At 33.3% G+C, this 16,026-nt stretch overlaps 2 protein-coding genes across 2 annotated transcripts in view; both read left to right on the top strand.

The window, feature by feature from the left end:
- The window catches only part of LOC132737237 (protocadherin Fat 4-like), a 32,422-nt gene extending 31,175 nt beyond the window's left edge, over positions 1 to 1,247 (top strand). The window contains exon 45 of the mRNA XM_060724498.1: positions 62 to 1,247. Within this exon, the coding sequence (XP_060580481.1) occupies positions 62 to 193 (132 nt within the window). The 3' untranslated portion in view covers positions 194 to 1,247. The remainder of the gene's footprint in view (positions 1 to 61) is intronic.
- Positions 1,248 to 4,894: 3,647 nt separating this feature from the next.
- LOC132737229 (uncharacterized) lies at positions 4,895 to 7,733 on the top strand. Its single transcript, XM_060724490.1, has 4 exons — positions 4,895 to 5,052; positions 5,977 to 6,240; positions 6,889 to 7,048; positions 7,392 to 7,733. The coding sequence occupies exons 1-4, from the start codon at positions 4,975 to 4,977 to the stop codon at positions 7,481 to 7,483; spliced, it is 594 nt and encodes a 197-aa protein (XP_060580473.1). The 5' UTR covers positions 4,895 to 4,974; the 3' UTR covers positions 7,484 to 7,733.
- Positions 7,734 to 16,026: the final 8,293 nt, after the last annotated feature.

Genomic DNA, 16,026 nt, shown 5'->3' with positions numbered 1-16,026 from the left:
AAAGTTTTATCTAAAAAAATCACATATATATGCATTATATATTGCATTTTTTATTTCGCAGCAGAGCAGAGTGTTAAATAACGACGAACCTAATCTAGCTACCGGAGAACCAGCCTCGCCCTTGACAGTGAAGACTAATTTGATACAAGTCGCCCCTGCACCAGGTGACATGACACATGAGTCAGTTGTGTAGACGGAACATCTGAGTGTGGAAAAACAGTTTTATTTTTTATAAAAATTATTAAGAGCATGTTGATGATTAAGGATAATTTTTCTACTTATTAAATTTTGTTCTTTTTCTTAATTCTGCATTGAAAAGTGTGAGTATTGTGAAACTTTGAATGTGCAAAGTGTATTGAAATCCTATGACCAAACTAGTTTTTCTAATCCAAAAGTACAACGACTAAAATCCTAACGCTGGGAGGGCAAATACAAAGTATGGAGATCCATGTAAAAAACAGTTTGACGTTGACAATGATTGTTGCGAAATGTTTGCACATTTGCATAAACTATTAGGTTTATTTTACGTTTTCATAAATAACTTATGGCATTTTTATGTTGTATTCAGTGTGCATTTGTATGTACTTAAAATTCATTTCATTTTCTTTCATGATTATTCATATTTTTCTTCAGGGTAGCTATTCTCACTTATACGTAAATAAGTGTTTGTACTTGTATAGGATCGACTGGATGCTTGAATTAAAATGTATATTTGTAAACTAACGTACTGGTATGTCACAGAAAAAGGACAAGAATATCGTGTTAGATGGAACTTTACTTCCTGAACAGGTACAGAAAAAAAGGACAAACGACTAGTTATTGGTTGAAGATAGAAATAGAATGGTCTTGTTTTTAAATCAGATAAAATCAGAAATGAACAATACAAAATTCATGCAGTAATGCAGTATTTTGTAAAGAGAGACAAAAATGTACCCGGCTGTTAAGATAGTATTATTGCTGCGCCTACTTTGATAATGTAGTTTTGTTTCAGGTCAGTACATGTAAAGAAAATGTCGTTAAAGGAAATTTTGGTTGACCTTTGTAACATTCTGTACTTCCCACGTGTCAACCATTTTAATACTTTTTCTTGTTTCTGAAAATGTTGTTTTTTTATTTTTTTTAACCATAGTAATGTATTTTACATCCATAACACAAATCGAAAGAACATAAAAATGCCTTTTTATCAAACACATTTTTGTTCACTTGTAGCTATATTTTTTGTGATAATTATTATTAAATTATAAACAATAAATCACTGGGTTTTGATATTGAAAAGTAAATACTGCACAAAACGACAACTTTAGCAAAAAGTATAGTCATTTATCATGGCACATAGCTTTAAATAAAATTTAAATTTTTCAAAATGAATTTACATTGGACATTTTACATTGAAACCTACATTTACTTTGAATAAACTTTAATTCACATATGAATGAGACATAAAGGGCACAAATGGGCTTGTTTAACCAATATTTTTATTATGTTAATGGACAGTTGTTTGCTAAATTAATGTTAAAAAAGGCATGCATAAAATACAAAAATAAAATACTAATTAAAATAATACTGAATGTAATCTAAATAAATATAATTCAACTAATTTCATACATAAAGTTATGATGTGCGTCAAGAAGTTAGTTAAAAAAGGTTCCGTATGTATAGAATTATTAAACATGTTCCATGAAGAAAAATCTTCTATTACTAAATTACTTTAAACTATGGCCGTTATGGCCTTATCATTTAAAATTTTTGTTCGAAGAAAGCTATAATTAATTTTATTTTGTATAACTATAGATAAATTGTGATTTGATTATATAACTATTTGATTTAGGAATAAGATCTTAGTATGACAGTAGTCTGTTGTGGTAAAACATTGCACATTTGTAAAACATTTGAATGAGTTGTATACTTAGGATTACTTCATGACACTGCTTACTTATTGGCGCCGATTTTCATATGAATTTTATAAACTGATATACGGAAGTGGAAGTTTATGTAAGATATTATTTTAGCATTATATGAAAAGAAAATGTTGTAAGAACTGAAAATATAAAATGCGTTATGTAAGAGGACAAACTCGATTGCTCATTTTTTAAATTTTAGATTGCTAACATGTAACCCGGAAGACTTTATGTATTGGTTGTTTGATCAGGAACACTAACTAAATTGTCATCGTGACATTTGTAGTTAGTTTGTACTTCTGAACTACTAACCTAGCTTCTTTTACTTATAAATAGAAAAGGAATGTTGCAAACCTGACCATATTTTGACCTAGGCTGACTGTATACAATGTGTTGTACTCCATCACGCTACTTCCTGATGTTAACAAAAAAAAACAATAAATAAAAATAATAAAAAAATAATAAAAAAACAACACATACACAAAAATGCAACAACATCAACAACCCTCCCGTAAAACAACAACAACAAAAAACAACAAAAACAAAGAACAAAACACACAAAAAAAACCAACAATAACAACAACAAAACAACTGAACGTACTTGATGGCTACTCATCTTTATTAAAAGTGCCTTGGCCTTTTTAATAAAGTTAATAAAGGAATTATATAGGATCTCGAACATTTCAGAAGTATTTAGCCTTAAAGTCCTAGATCTATTTATTCTAAATAAAAATAAATTAACATATACCCGTGCCACATTAGCGACTCCGTAAAAATGGTATTGCACGGCCGTATAAAATTAAGAAATAATATATCCCAAACTGTGATTTTATTGCTCAATAACATCACTGTTTGGAGTTCGGATGCGGGGAATTATATCACGAGGGCGTAGCCCGAGTGATATAATGATGCGCACCCGAACGACAAACAGTAATGTTATCAACGATTTGGATATATTATTTCAATTCTAACACGACATCAACAAATAAATGCTGCCGTACATGATAATTAGAAAAACTGCACTTGATTTGTTTCCGTACTTATTTTCAGCGCGTCACATTTTTAGTGGTTACGTCACGTGTATAACGATTATGTCACATATCTAAATACAGAACGTCAAACAGTGATTTTATAGCATAATAATACACACTTTCGGTTCTTCTATGTTCAATATGGAAACATGCGGGTCGTGTTAGAATAGATGGTATTGCACGGCCGTGCATATATTTCAACGTGACGTCATTTGCGTTATAGATAGACAGTGTAAAGACGCGCTAAATGTTAAAGTTATACTACAGGCGCGTCAATGAAAAAAAATACTTTTTCACTACAAACAGTCTTATTCTGGATATGTGATAAATAGTATATTTGTAGGCTCATTACTGATTTAAACAGAGACTCGCATTATATCAAATTTATTCAACGCGTTCAATGAATTCAGTATTGAACACTCATTCAATATCCTCTATTTAATTATGAAAAGGGGCGTCCGTGGCCGAGTGGTTAAGGTCGTTGACTTCAAACCGCGTGCCCCTCACCGCTATGGGTTCGAATCCTGACGGGGATTTTGGATTCTTTCATGTGAGGAAGCTATCCAGTTAGCTTCCGGAACGTCGGTTGTTCTACTCAGGTGCCCTTTTGTGTCTGAAATAATGCAGGGAAGGGCAAATGAGGTAATCCACCACCAGTAAAGCTGGAACGTCGCCATATTATTTATACTGTGTCGGTGTGACGTTAAACCCCCCCCCCCCCCCCCCCCCCCAAAAAAAAAAAAAAAATAATAATTATAAAAGCATTTTTAGTTATTAAAAACTATGGTTCTTTATTAGTACTTTTCACCTAAAAAACTATTTAACGAGCAAAACTTTTCTTCAGATCATGAAAACATATTTTTAAAACAAAAGTTATTCTTCAATTGTCAATATTTTCAAACAAGATGGTTATATGTGTGTGTGTGTTTTTTTTTGTATTTATGTACAGAATATAGTACATATAATTAATATTAAGTTTTAAATGCATTGAACTTATTTTGTCCAGTACATTTCGCACTTGATCACGCTGTCCGACGATGCTAAATTTTCCACTTCTCTATCAGGAAGTACATGTATCTTAACCTGCATACAGGTGTCATTGCATGCATACACTACATGTGAACGCCAGTTTAGTCGAACGTTAAAAGAACTACAGTGAAATATTTGATCTCTCGGTCATAAAGATGGGTATCTGTGAGTTACCAACACAAATTTGCATTTTCTATGAAGCAATAATGCCTGTATTATATAGGAACAAATTGCTGTCTAACAAACATATAATTTTTGGTTCTTTGCCCGTTTATTTTAATTTCTATAATTTTTGAATATATATCTTCACTAAACATTGTTGCATTTTATTTAACGTTCAAAATCACATTTAAGTAAAATTTCAAGGGAGGCGAATTATTCAAGTCGTGATGTCAATCATGTTTCACAGTTAAAATCATACAAATTAATTATCTTTCAGTTCCTTTTTGGAAATTAAAAAGTTTCTTTTATTTCATGGTTTCAGCGTCATATGGCGCTGAAACAGTAAAGATAATTTTTGTTAACCTCGGGTGTTACACGCTTTAAAAACACTAGAGGTCAAAACCACTTCACCTGCTGGAGCTAAGAGATGCATAGAGTTCCGCCATTCGAACCCATTTAGTTACCACTTACGACCACGCGATGTTAAACGGTGGCTGCAAATCGAATGCCGCAACGCGTAAAGGAAATCCCTCAACCACAAGGGACAATAGTTAAATCATATATTATCGTAACCTACATAGTACCAATTAGATTAACCATCATATTCATTTTTATCTACCGTGGGTTAAAAACGTTTTTTTTTATTTTACAAATTGAACTTGTTCAGTTCATTTTTAACAAGCGATATTTAACAAACATTAAATGGTGCAGCCTTAAGATGACGTAATCAAGTACAAAAAAAGGGAACAATGGTCTGCATTTGGGTACATAGTTACATGCCATGCCATTGTTTGTCAACAATGCGGCCCATGATCACGCAATCTTCCCCGTAAAGCATTACTATAAATAGGGCGATGCTGCTTTGTTCTTCATCTTTCAGCAATATCTTCCATTTATGTGCCGTTGATCCTGAACAGAAAAGACAAGTCATGGTAAGAAAACTTTTCTTTATTTTCAAAATATGTTTAACAACAGTTTTGATTAGCATATCATAATAATTAAATTTAAATATATAATAACGTGATATAATTGTGTAAGCCTAACTCTGCTTGAACTGGAAGTGTTAACCTTTGTGACCAGTATAAAGCCTGATCAGCCTACAAATCCGTGCAGTCTGATCAGGCTCTACACTGTTATCCATACGATTATAAATACATATATCTGTCTGTTGAAGCTGCATGTCTCCAGATGAGCCTAAATATTTCAAGAAAATCAAACTTTATGAAAAAGAATTGAGATTTTAAAAAAATAAAAATATTCAAGATAAAAGTAATAATTTCCATGTTATATGCGATAAATTACCGTTTTTGCTGTACTTTACACCACATTACTAACGCAGTAAGGGCTATTTTGGGCATATTTTGATATATGTTTGGTAATTTAGATGGATTTTAAGTGCTGTTTGAAATGTGAAAATCATTTTCTTTGTTCACTTCACAATATTTACTTTTTAATACATTTTCAAAATTTTCATGAAAATTACCATGTGTCTGGAGGCATGCTGCTTTAACCATTTTTTAATTTTCGTCTTGATATCACCAAACATAATGAACATTTCCAAATTCAAAACGGGACAAATCCATTGTATAAAGTTAGCAGGTTAAGGGTTAATGAAACCGATGGTTAGCTTAATTGTAACGATTGCAATCAGAGTTTTCTCTTTGAACGCCAATTATACTTTTTTGCTCATTACGGTCCTGCGTATATTTCTTTACGATAATGACTGCATATTGGCATATCTTGATATGCGCATAAAGTGACAATCGTTAAACATTACTTTTTCCTTTAAAATCCCTGTTTATTATGATATAACAGTACTGACAATTACAATTACATGACTGATCATGTTATTGTAGAGGGTAATACTAATCGTGACGGTGATGTTGGCGGTTTGTTGTATGTCCACTAATGCCTGGTGGAGCAGACGTCGTGGATCTACTGCTAGGAGCGAAGTTAGAACAAATGTACGTATTAACAATAATGGCGCCCCCAGCGGTTCAGGAACATGGACTAGGACGGGAGATAACTGGGAGACATCGGTTACTGGAAATGTTGATGCAAATGGGAACTGGGGAGTTGGTGCGTCAGCAACATGGCGTTTCAAAAGAAGTGACGATGTGGTAAGTGTTTTAATGTGATATCATTACAATATATGTTCGTTGTTGTTATTTTTGTTTATTTATCTTTTTTTCTGTTTTACATCGCATGACTAATGATATTAGTTAAGTTGCATTTGTTGATAAAATAATAGAGATGAAATACTAGTTACAAAGTAAGGCACATAATTGGGGAAAGAAACTATCATTTTCTAAAAACCTGATATTCTGTTTGACCTTTTTTAAATGAACTGTCATCTTTCTTAAATCAGTATCTTTTCGATAAATAGTTACACTAACATTTAGCGGCCCACCTTAAGACTTTTCAATGAAAATTTTGTTATTTTTTTAAATATTCAATTACTGCAAAATGAACAAAAATATTAATCTATTAAGTTTGCGTGAGACACTATCAATCCATATAATTTACGTGAAATATTCAATACTAGCCCCTTCTCATCTGGAAGTTTGTAAATTGAATCTTACTATTCACAGGAATAATCATATAATATCATATTGATCAAACTTTGTTTTGTATGTTGTAAGTTTGCTGTGAACACACACACGCGCGCGCGCGCGCACGAACGCACGCACATTAAACTTGATTAAGCTTATAATTATATTAATGTCTAAAGTTTCTAATTTCATATAAATAATTTACCTACATTACAGAATGATCAGCAACTTTACAATGTCTCACTCAAAGTTGATCCATGCAACTTTATCACGTATGACGTTGATAAAAATGACGAAATTATTCTTGGAGAAATGCATGCTATATTCGGTGATAACGAAATGGCGCTCAGTCTTTTCCTTGACCTTGATGAAAACGGTTTGTAAACTATAATGTTATTTTTATTTGAATGCAACATGAAACCTTCACAATACATATTATAAACAATGTTATTGTTTTATGAATGTCAGATATGTTGTTTTATTAATTTTATCTTGTGTCTTAACCAAACCTTATTAAAGAAAATATATATTATTGCTTATAGAATAAAGTATTTACACCTTTTCGTCAACATTAAAATTAACATAACTGTTTAAAATTCATAAATAAAATTGTTTATTGTTTAACACTGTTGGATATCAGCAGAACAAATCAAAGTTTCAAATGAATTGAAATAGTTTATGCGTATTATAAAATATACATATATTTCTTTTTACTTTAGAAAGTGGGGCCATTGAATTAGAAGAATTTTATCAGCAAGCGCCAAAGTTTATTGCAGCCTGTGTTAATCTTGGCACAGATGATGACGAATAGCTATATTCCAAAAAATATGTCGATCAAAGAAAAAGTGTAATACTGTAGACTGACGACAAATCTAGACATTTGATATTTGATTAAGCAAAAAATTGTTGTAACATCGTTATTTAATTCATTGATGAATTTTGTACACATATAAGATATATGCTGGTTATAAAATGTTGTTAAATCTATAAAAACGCACAAGTAACTTTCTTTATTTCTCCATTTCTTGCTTAAAATCGCATCAATAAAGTTTAAACTTTAAGAGACTTTTGTTTTTATTATAAGCGTTGTTTTATGAATTATTTTTACCCACAATGCAGTAGTCCTGGTACAAGTTTGCATTTATTTTATTCATAAGAACTTTTAAAAGGATATTACAATTTACCATTTATGATATAACTTAACCTTACAAGAATCCAATCTCCTACGCAGTGATCTTTCCAAATCAGTGTAGAGATTACAATCTGCATTTTATTATCTGCAATATGAATTTATGTAATATCGACGCATATATTAATTACATACATAAATAATTATTTCGTGGTTCATTATTATGTCTGATACTAAATACTGTCAACGTAATAATTTATTGTATTACACACATCTATTAAAGACCATTTACTTTAATAAAAGATCGCTAGCCGCATGGGTTCAAACCCTGTCAGGGGCAAGTCGTTGTTTCCTTGTAGAAGAAACTTTACACACATTGCTCAGTACTGGTTGGTTCCAGGAACGGATTCGAAAGTGTTTCGTTAAGCTAATAGCTTCCTACACAATCGAACTAAAATTAATTCTTTATTTAAACCAAAAGAACACTTCGAATGTGAATGTTTTGATATGCCCAAAAAGAATTGATAGCATTTAGAGGCGCGTAAATCGTTTGTATTTTTATGTTATAAACTGCGAGTCTGTCAAGACATTTTTTTCCTAAATAGCCAACTAAATTCTTCCTCAAAAAGAAAACCTAATACCGTTATCAGATGTCCGTATAATACAAACACGTCATAAGTCTGTTCTTCTCTACATTCTTTCTTTTCAAAGAAAAATAAATCTTACTTTGTTAATTGATTAGAAACTGAAACGATTATTTCCCTTTTAATCATGACACTTTAAAGTTGGTGAAGTCATTGTAGAAAAAACACGCATTATTATTATTAAAGCCTGACATAAAAATAGTATTTAGGGCCTTAAAATTGACTTACGAGGTGCGGTTGCAGAAGAGTTAAACAATGAATTTTATAATTAATATCCCATCCATGCTTTTTGACAATAATAAAGCAAACACCAGTTTACGTTCTCAAAGAGCGTTTGTTGTAAACATATTGCGATTAACAATCGATTCATGATCGTGTTGTCTGACCTGGCTTCAAGTTTGTATCTTAATATTGAAATCCCTCAAACTGTTCCAAATTCAAAGCGGGACATCTCCTCAAACACATTTAGCAAATTAAGTGTCACATATAGTTAATTATATGTAGAAATAGCGACATACTTACAATTAAAATACATATGTTCACGATGTGTATAGTTGAGAATGATGTTAATGGTCATGAATAGTTTAAGGAACTAAGATCTTCAGTATTAAGGTCCCTTATTGGGAATTTTAGTAATTCTTTTACCATAAATATATACTCTAAGGATCTTTATTTTAGATTTTTACAAAATTTCAGTGCTTTTTCTCGGACAATTTTTAAAAATATACATCAAACCAGTAGACTTGGTCATGCCTATGTGAATATCACGTGATACCGGTGCTTAGACGCTTGAGCAATTACGAAATTACGAAAGAGATGTCTATGAACTAAAAAAGGATTCAAGCCGCGATTATCAAATTTTGTATTTGTTTTTCATAAGCCTCACATTTCTTCATTATTTCTTTTTTTAAGGATAGCAAGTTCTTTCGCGGTGAATGGTAGACGGTATTAGGTATGTTGATGAGACTGTTTGTCAATAAAATTGAGTTGTATTTAATATATCTTTTATTCATCATTACATTGTTTTTAATCAGATAACTTATATATATGTCGTTAATTAATAGTTTCTGTTTTTCATTCTCGCCTTAGTTACAAAATTTCATAAATCAAGTCATTGGTGTTTAACTAAAATATATCATCGATATTGCTCTAAAAACAAATCGTCGATGTTTAGTCGGTATTTAACTAAATACTGTAATCCGTGATCAAATCGGTGTTTAACCAAAAGCAAGTTATCGATGTTCAGCTAAGCACATGTCATTGGTGCTTACCTTAAATCATTAAATCGAATTTTAGTAACAACATCGTTATTTCTGCAACTTTTAAATATGTGTCAGTTAGATCACATACTGTTTATACAATTCAGATAATAGTTTTTGTAACGTGCGTTTTCATTTTATTTGATTTTGAAAAAAAATCGTGTACACTGTTTACACATGTCTAAATTAAAGTTCACAATCATAAAAATGTAGATATTTTCAGCATTTAGGTTTTTTACCATTGAATTTAATTTTGAATCATCCAATTTCTTCTTTTATCCTCACACACAATAATATCATCATCATCATCATCACCGTCGTCATCATCATCATCATCATCATCACCACCATCGTATTCATTATCGTCATCATCATTGATGATATATTTGCTTCAATGAAGTTAACATTATTGTCTACATGGTCTATGACCAGCAATAGTTGAAGTTAATTCAATCAAAATCAAAATTATGGGGACGGAAAATTACTAATTTAAGACAGCCAGTTTCATTTTACAATCCTATCTCTTTTGTTCTTATATAAACGGATATGAATGAAAAATATGTAAAGCAAATGTGTTTGTCATCTTCAATTTAAGATTAACATCTTCTTGTAATGTTTAAGCTATTGTATTATTAGAAAGAAAAAAAACAAACAAAAAAAAACATTAAAAACATAAACAGGTAAAAAATGTCTTGAACGTAATATGTGAGCAAAATATGGGTTTCCTGCGATTTTCCTTAAAAGTTGGCATTTTGAATGCACAAAATCTAAACTTTTAGTATTTAATATGTACAATATATATATTTAACTAATCTTCCACATTTAAATATCGAAATATTAATTGACGTTGAAACTATAATATGTGTTTTATTTTGTTTTAATCTAAGGTCATATATTGACTTTCTAGCTTTACTGGCGATATGACCTCACCACCTGAGTAGAACAACCGACGGAAAGTAAGCTAGCTCAGATAGTTTCTTCACATGAAAGAATCGAAAGCCTTAGCGAAATTTCGAACCCACAGCTGTGAAGCAAATGGATTAAAGTCAGAAACCGTAACCACTCGGCAACGGACGCCCCTCAGCATATAGATTACATAAATACGTATCAAACAAGAATATAAAAAAACGAAAATCAATTCTGGTATGCATATATTTAAGTGAAAAACAAACAAACCAAGAAGACTAACAAATACCTGGTATGCAAGCATTTTAAACATATCTTATTATTACAATCAAATTTACAAAGACAATTTTGTGAATACTATTCTCAACCCGCTCATCTCTGAGAGAAATGAATATCAATAATGTCACTAAAATCATATTGGTAGAACAAAAGTCCAACCAGTTTTCACTTTTTGTTTGAATGAAAAGAAACGCTAGATTATCCACATGAAAAATAACTTTTTCTTGGCGTCATGAAGAGTCTACATCAGTTCATTTTTTCACTGTTTGTCTTTTCCTGAAATGTAAAATTTAAAGCTGTTCATAAATAAATAAAATAGTGATAATTTATGTTTACTTTTGTATACATGGGTAATTTTATCTCGTTTTTATAATATAAGTAAATGAAGGAAGTTTGGTAATTTGGACATTTTTTTTTGAAAAGTATATCTTTTTCAGTTGCCGTGCAAATATTTAGGTATATATGAATTTGCTCCCGTAAGGTCAAAATAAGTTGATACAATCCATTCAGAGTGTACACTTAATTTTAATACATTTACCCCAACAACATTAATATTGAATTGGATATTTATTCAGCAAAGCAATATAGTAAAAGATATCGGTTTAAAGAAAACTATTTTCACTTATACCTTATCGGGTTCTTACAGCGGACGGACCACTGTCTTTGACGTCGTCGTCGTCATCATTGTTCTCGCCACTGTTGTCTTGTTTCGGTTATCCTCCCTCCATTTCTTATACCATTCCCGGAATCTATAGAATGACGGGTACCTTGGTCCCCATGGAGAATGATATCCCGGTCGACCCCTCCAATCATGTTTCTGTTCGCTATCAGAACTTTCATCTGTCACTTCGCTATCAAAATTTTCATCTGTCACTTCGCTATCAGAACTTTCATCTGTACTTTCAGACTCCGTTTCATCACTGGAAGAGTCATATAATCCCCAGCGTCTTCCTCCTTTATTCCGACCAAAATGATTATCATTTTTTCTAGAAAAGCCATCTAACGTGCTTATCAACATTGTTAGAATAATAACGAACAAGCACACTGTCAAATGAATTTTAGTCGCCATCATTCGCGTATGGTATTATACGATTCAGTTATAAGCTTGCAATGGATATGGCTTGTGTTGAAACTAGACTAAACTAGAGTTGACTTAAACTGGTCTTTTTAAAACCATCTGGAAGCTCATCAGCGCTGATATAATTGTTAACATCATTCATCCACACATTATCAAAATAAACAATTCAAACAATCTTTTTTTTTTTCAGTTTTTTCAGTTCAAACAAAAACTATCCTATTCACTATGCACTATTCACAGGGCAATTATATTTATAAAGCGGAAGTAAAACTGTTTTACAATATATGCACAGTGTTTTTTTTCTTTGATGTTAAGACAATCAATATTCAATTCTTTGTTATTTTTTAAACAAATATATGTTATTTTTGATATGTTAAAATATATATGTGTACATTCTGATACACGAGTTCACTTATTTATGTAGAACAAAGCTCTGCGCTGTTATGTTATCAATACTTGTAAGAGGAATTTTGGATTATAGAAATCAAAAAACAGGATATATAAATATTTGTGTTATGTTAACCCCATTTATTTTTCACTTTATAAAATATAACCAATGTACGTTTGTCGTTTGCACCACGTGGTTTTCCATTAGAAATCATTATTGGATTCAATATCAATATCCTTATCAATTTAGCCCCCTTGTGATTTACAGAGTGCAAAATTTCTAAACCAAATCCATGTCGCACCCCATATAGCCCCGTTTTCATTTCAAGAAAAGGAGTACAAAAAGTTCATATTAAATCCGTATCGCACCCCATCGTGTTCAAAATATCTGTATCAAATATATATCATACTCCATCTAATTTTAGAGTCAAAAATCGATATCCAATCCTTATGGCAGTTAAAGTCCAAAAGTCAAAAATAGTGGTATGAAATAGAGAGGTCATTTTAGATTGTTGTTAACGTGAGAACAATACTAATTATGTTGGACTCGTACACAGACGCTTAACCTATATCAGACTTGGCTAGCGCCTCGTTCAATATAGTTTTGACAGCTGTAAACACGTCCAATATATTTTCAGTTCTGTATTGTACTCAACAATGTATAATGACCTCAGGATATTACGTACATAATTACACTATAAAACTGCTGAATACATTACATTTGGGATATAACGGTATATGTGATATAATGCTACTAGAGTGTCATTGGTCTCATTTTCGACAATAGCTGCACATTTCTAGGAAACACTTGAAATAGATAAATACAGAATCCCTAAAGAAAGCCCAACACGGCAAAATTGAAAATGTTGCAGGCTCGGTTTGATTGAGCCTGTTCATGGACGGTACTGGAAAGTGCAAGTTACCGTCCACGCCCCCTAGCACCGGCTTAAGCAGAATTCAACATTTAAACATGAGATAGTAAAATTTTGAATTTAGAAACATCCGCAGATGTGTTCATACGGCGGTTATCATGGAACCTTCAATGTGACACTACCGTGCCATTTCATGAAAAGCGGCGTATGGTCCCCAAGTAATAAAAAGCGTGTGCCCTAAACGAGAAAACAATGGGCGGAACTAAATAAAATGGAATTTTGAAAGGGGATCAGAGGTTATGAAGCCTGCGTATCACAGATAAGACGTCAAAAGACAAATTTAAAAAGCAGGCAACATATCCTAAGGGTGATTCAACATTATTCAAGTAGGAATATTGGAACCACCCAACTAGAAAATGCCGAAAAGTTGAAACTAAAAATACTACAAGCACAACAATAATGTCGTGTGAACGATCTTCAAGGATCGAAAATATAACATCATTGATTAAATGTACGGGGAGACTTTTTACAGCCGCCACACGGCACAAATAACACGGATGTGATCATAAAATAGATAAATACAGAATCCCTAAAGAAAGCCCAACACGGCAAAATTGAAAATGTTGCAGGCTCGGTTTGATTGAGCCTGTTCATGGACGGTACTGGAAAGTGCAAGTTACCGTCCACGCCCCCTAGCACCGGCTTAAGCAGAATTCAACATTTAAACATGAAATAGTAAAATTTTGAATTTAGAAACATCCGCAGATGTGTTCATACGGCGGTTATCATGGAACCTTCAATGTGACACTACCGTGCCATTTCATGAAAAGCGGCGTATGGTCCCCAAGTAATAAAAAGCGTGTGCCCTAAACGAGAAAACAATGGGCGGAACTAAATAAAATGGAATTTTGAAAGGGGATCAGAGGTTATGAAGCCTGCGTATCACAGATAAGACGTCAAAAGACAAATTTAAAAAGCAGGCAACATATCCTAAGGGTGATTCAACATTATTCAAGTAGGAATATTGGAACCACCCAACTAGAAAATGCCGAAAAGTTGAAACTAAAAATACTACAAGCACAACAATAATGTCGTGCTGAACGATCTTCAAGGATCGAAAATATAACATCATTGATTAAATGTACGGGGAGACTTTTTACAGCCGCCACACGGCACAAATAACACGGATGTGATCATAAAATAGATAAATACAGAATCCCTAAAGAAAGCCCAACACGGCAAAATTGAAAATGTTGCAGGCTCGGTTTGATTGAGCCTGTTCATGGACGGTACTGGAAAGTGCAAGTTACCGTCCACGCCCCCTAGCACCGGCTTAAGCAGAATTCAACATTTAAACATGAAATAGTAAAATTTTGAATTTAGAAACATCCGCAGATGTGTTCATACGGCGGTTATCATGGAACCTTCAATGTGACACTACCGTGCCATTTCATGAAAAGCGGCGTATGGTCCCCAAGTAATAAAAAGCGTGTGCCCTAAACGAGAAAACAATGGGCGGAACTAAATAAAATGGAATTTTGAAAGGGGATCAGAGGTTATGAAGCCTGCGTATCACAGATAAGACGTCAAAAGACAAATTTAAAAAGCAGGCAACATATCCTAAGGCTGATTCAACATTATTCAAGTAGGAATATTGGAACCACCCAACTAGAAAATGCCGAAAAGTTGAAACTAAAAATACTACAAGCACAACAATAATGTCGTGCTGAACGATCTTCAAGGATCGAAAATATAACATCATTGATTAAATGTACGGGGAGACTTTTTACAGCCGCCACACGGCACAAATAACCGCCCATTGTTTTTTCGTTTTGGGCACACGCATTTTTTTACTTGGGGACCATATGCCGCTTTTCATGGAATGGCACTACCGTGTCACATTGAAGGTTCCATGATAACCGCCATATGAACACATCTGCGGATGTTTCAAAATTCTTAATTTTACCAGTTCATGTTAAATGTTGAATTCTGCTTGAGCCGGTGCTAGGGGGCGTGGACTGTAACTTGCACTTTCCAGTGCCGTCCATGGGCAGGCTCAGTCAGACCGAGCCTGCAACATTTTCAATTTTGCCGTGTTGGGCTTTCTTTAGGGATTCTGTATTTATCTATTGTCAAAGGTTTCCGCTAGGTGGGTCCTCAGACAGTTGACTGACGACCAGAAACGGACCAGGCATGACATTTCAAGATATCTTTTGTCTCGCTAGGAGGATGAACCTGATTGTATCTACCGGATCGTAACTCATGATGAAGCATGGGTCCATCACTTCGATCCAGAATCCAAAAAAACAGAGCAAGCAGCGGAAGCACCCTGGCTCACCTCCTCCGAATATATTCAAGAGGGTGCCATCAGCAGGGAAGAATGTGGTATTAATTTTTTGGAATAGTCAGGGGATAATCATGATTGACTATCTTGTACCATTAACGGTACGTATTATGCAGACGAATTGAGACGTCTGCGACAAGAAATTGCACGTAAAAGGAGGGGCAAACTGACACAAGGCGTTCTGCTCCTACACGACAATACGCCAGCTCAGACATACAAAGTTGCGATGGCTGCTGCAACTGATCGCGGTTTTGAACTTCTTCCTCGTCCCCCATATTCTCCGGACTTGGCCCCCTCTGACTTCTACCTGTTTCTGAAACTGGAAACCAAGCTTCGTGGTACACGTTTTGGAAGCAATGAATGTGTCATGGAAGCGGTCAATGAGTTCTTTGAGGACCGAAATAGGGAGTTCTATTTTGAAGGGTTAAACAAGTTTGAGCACAGGTGGGCAAAGTG

Source organism: Ruditapes philippinarum, unplaced genomic scaffold, assembly GCF_026571515.1.
Source record: "Ruditapes philippinarum isolate M1 unplaced genomic scaffold, ASM2657151v2 ctg2989_1_1_1_1, whole genome shotgun sequence".
Taxonomy (NCBI): domain Eukaryota; kingdom Metazoa; phylum Mollusca; class Bivalvia; order Venerida; family Veneridae; genus Ruditapes; species Ruditapes philippinarum.
The sequence above is the reverse complement of the archived record's forward strand: the minus strand, read 5'-3'. Positions and strand labels throughout refer to the sequence as shown.

Bases quoted from the DNA above. Each gene is read 5' to 3' on its own strand.
- LOC132737229 (XM_060724490.1), top strand. From the start codon at position 4,975: ATGCTGCTTTGTTCTTCATCTTTCAGCAATATCTTCCATTTATGTGCC. The intron at 6,241-6,888 runs GTAAGTGTTTTA...CCTACATTACAG, and splicing joins TCAAAAGAAGTGACGATGTG to AATGATCAGCAACTTTACAA. The intron at 7,049-7,391 runs GTTTGTAAACTA...TTTTTACTTTAG, and splicing joins CCTTGACCTTGATGAAAACG to AAAGTGGGGCCATTGAATTA.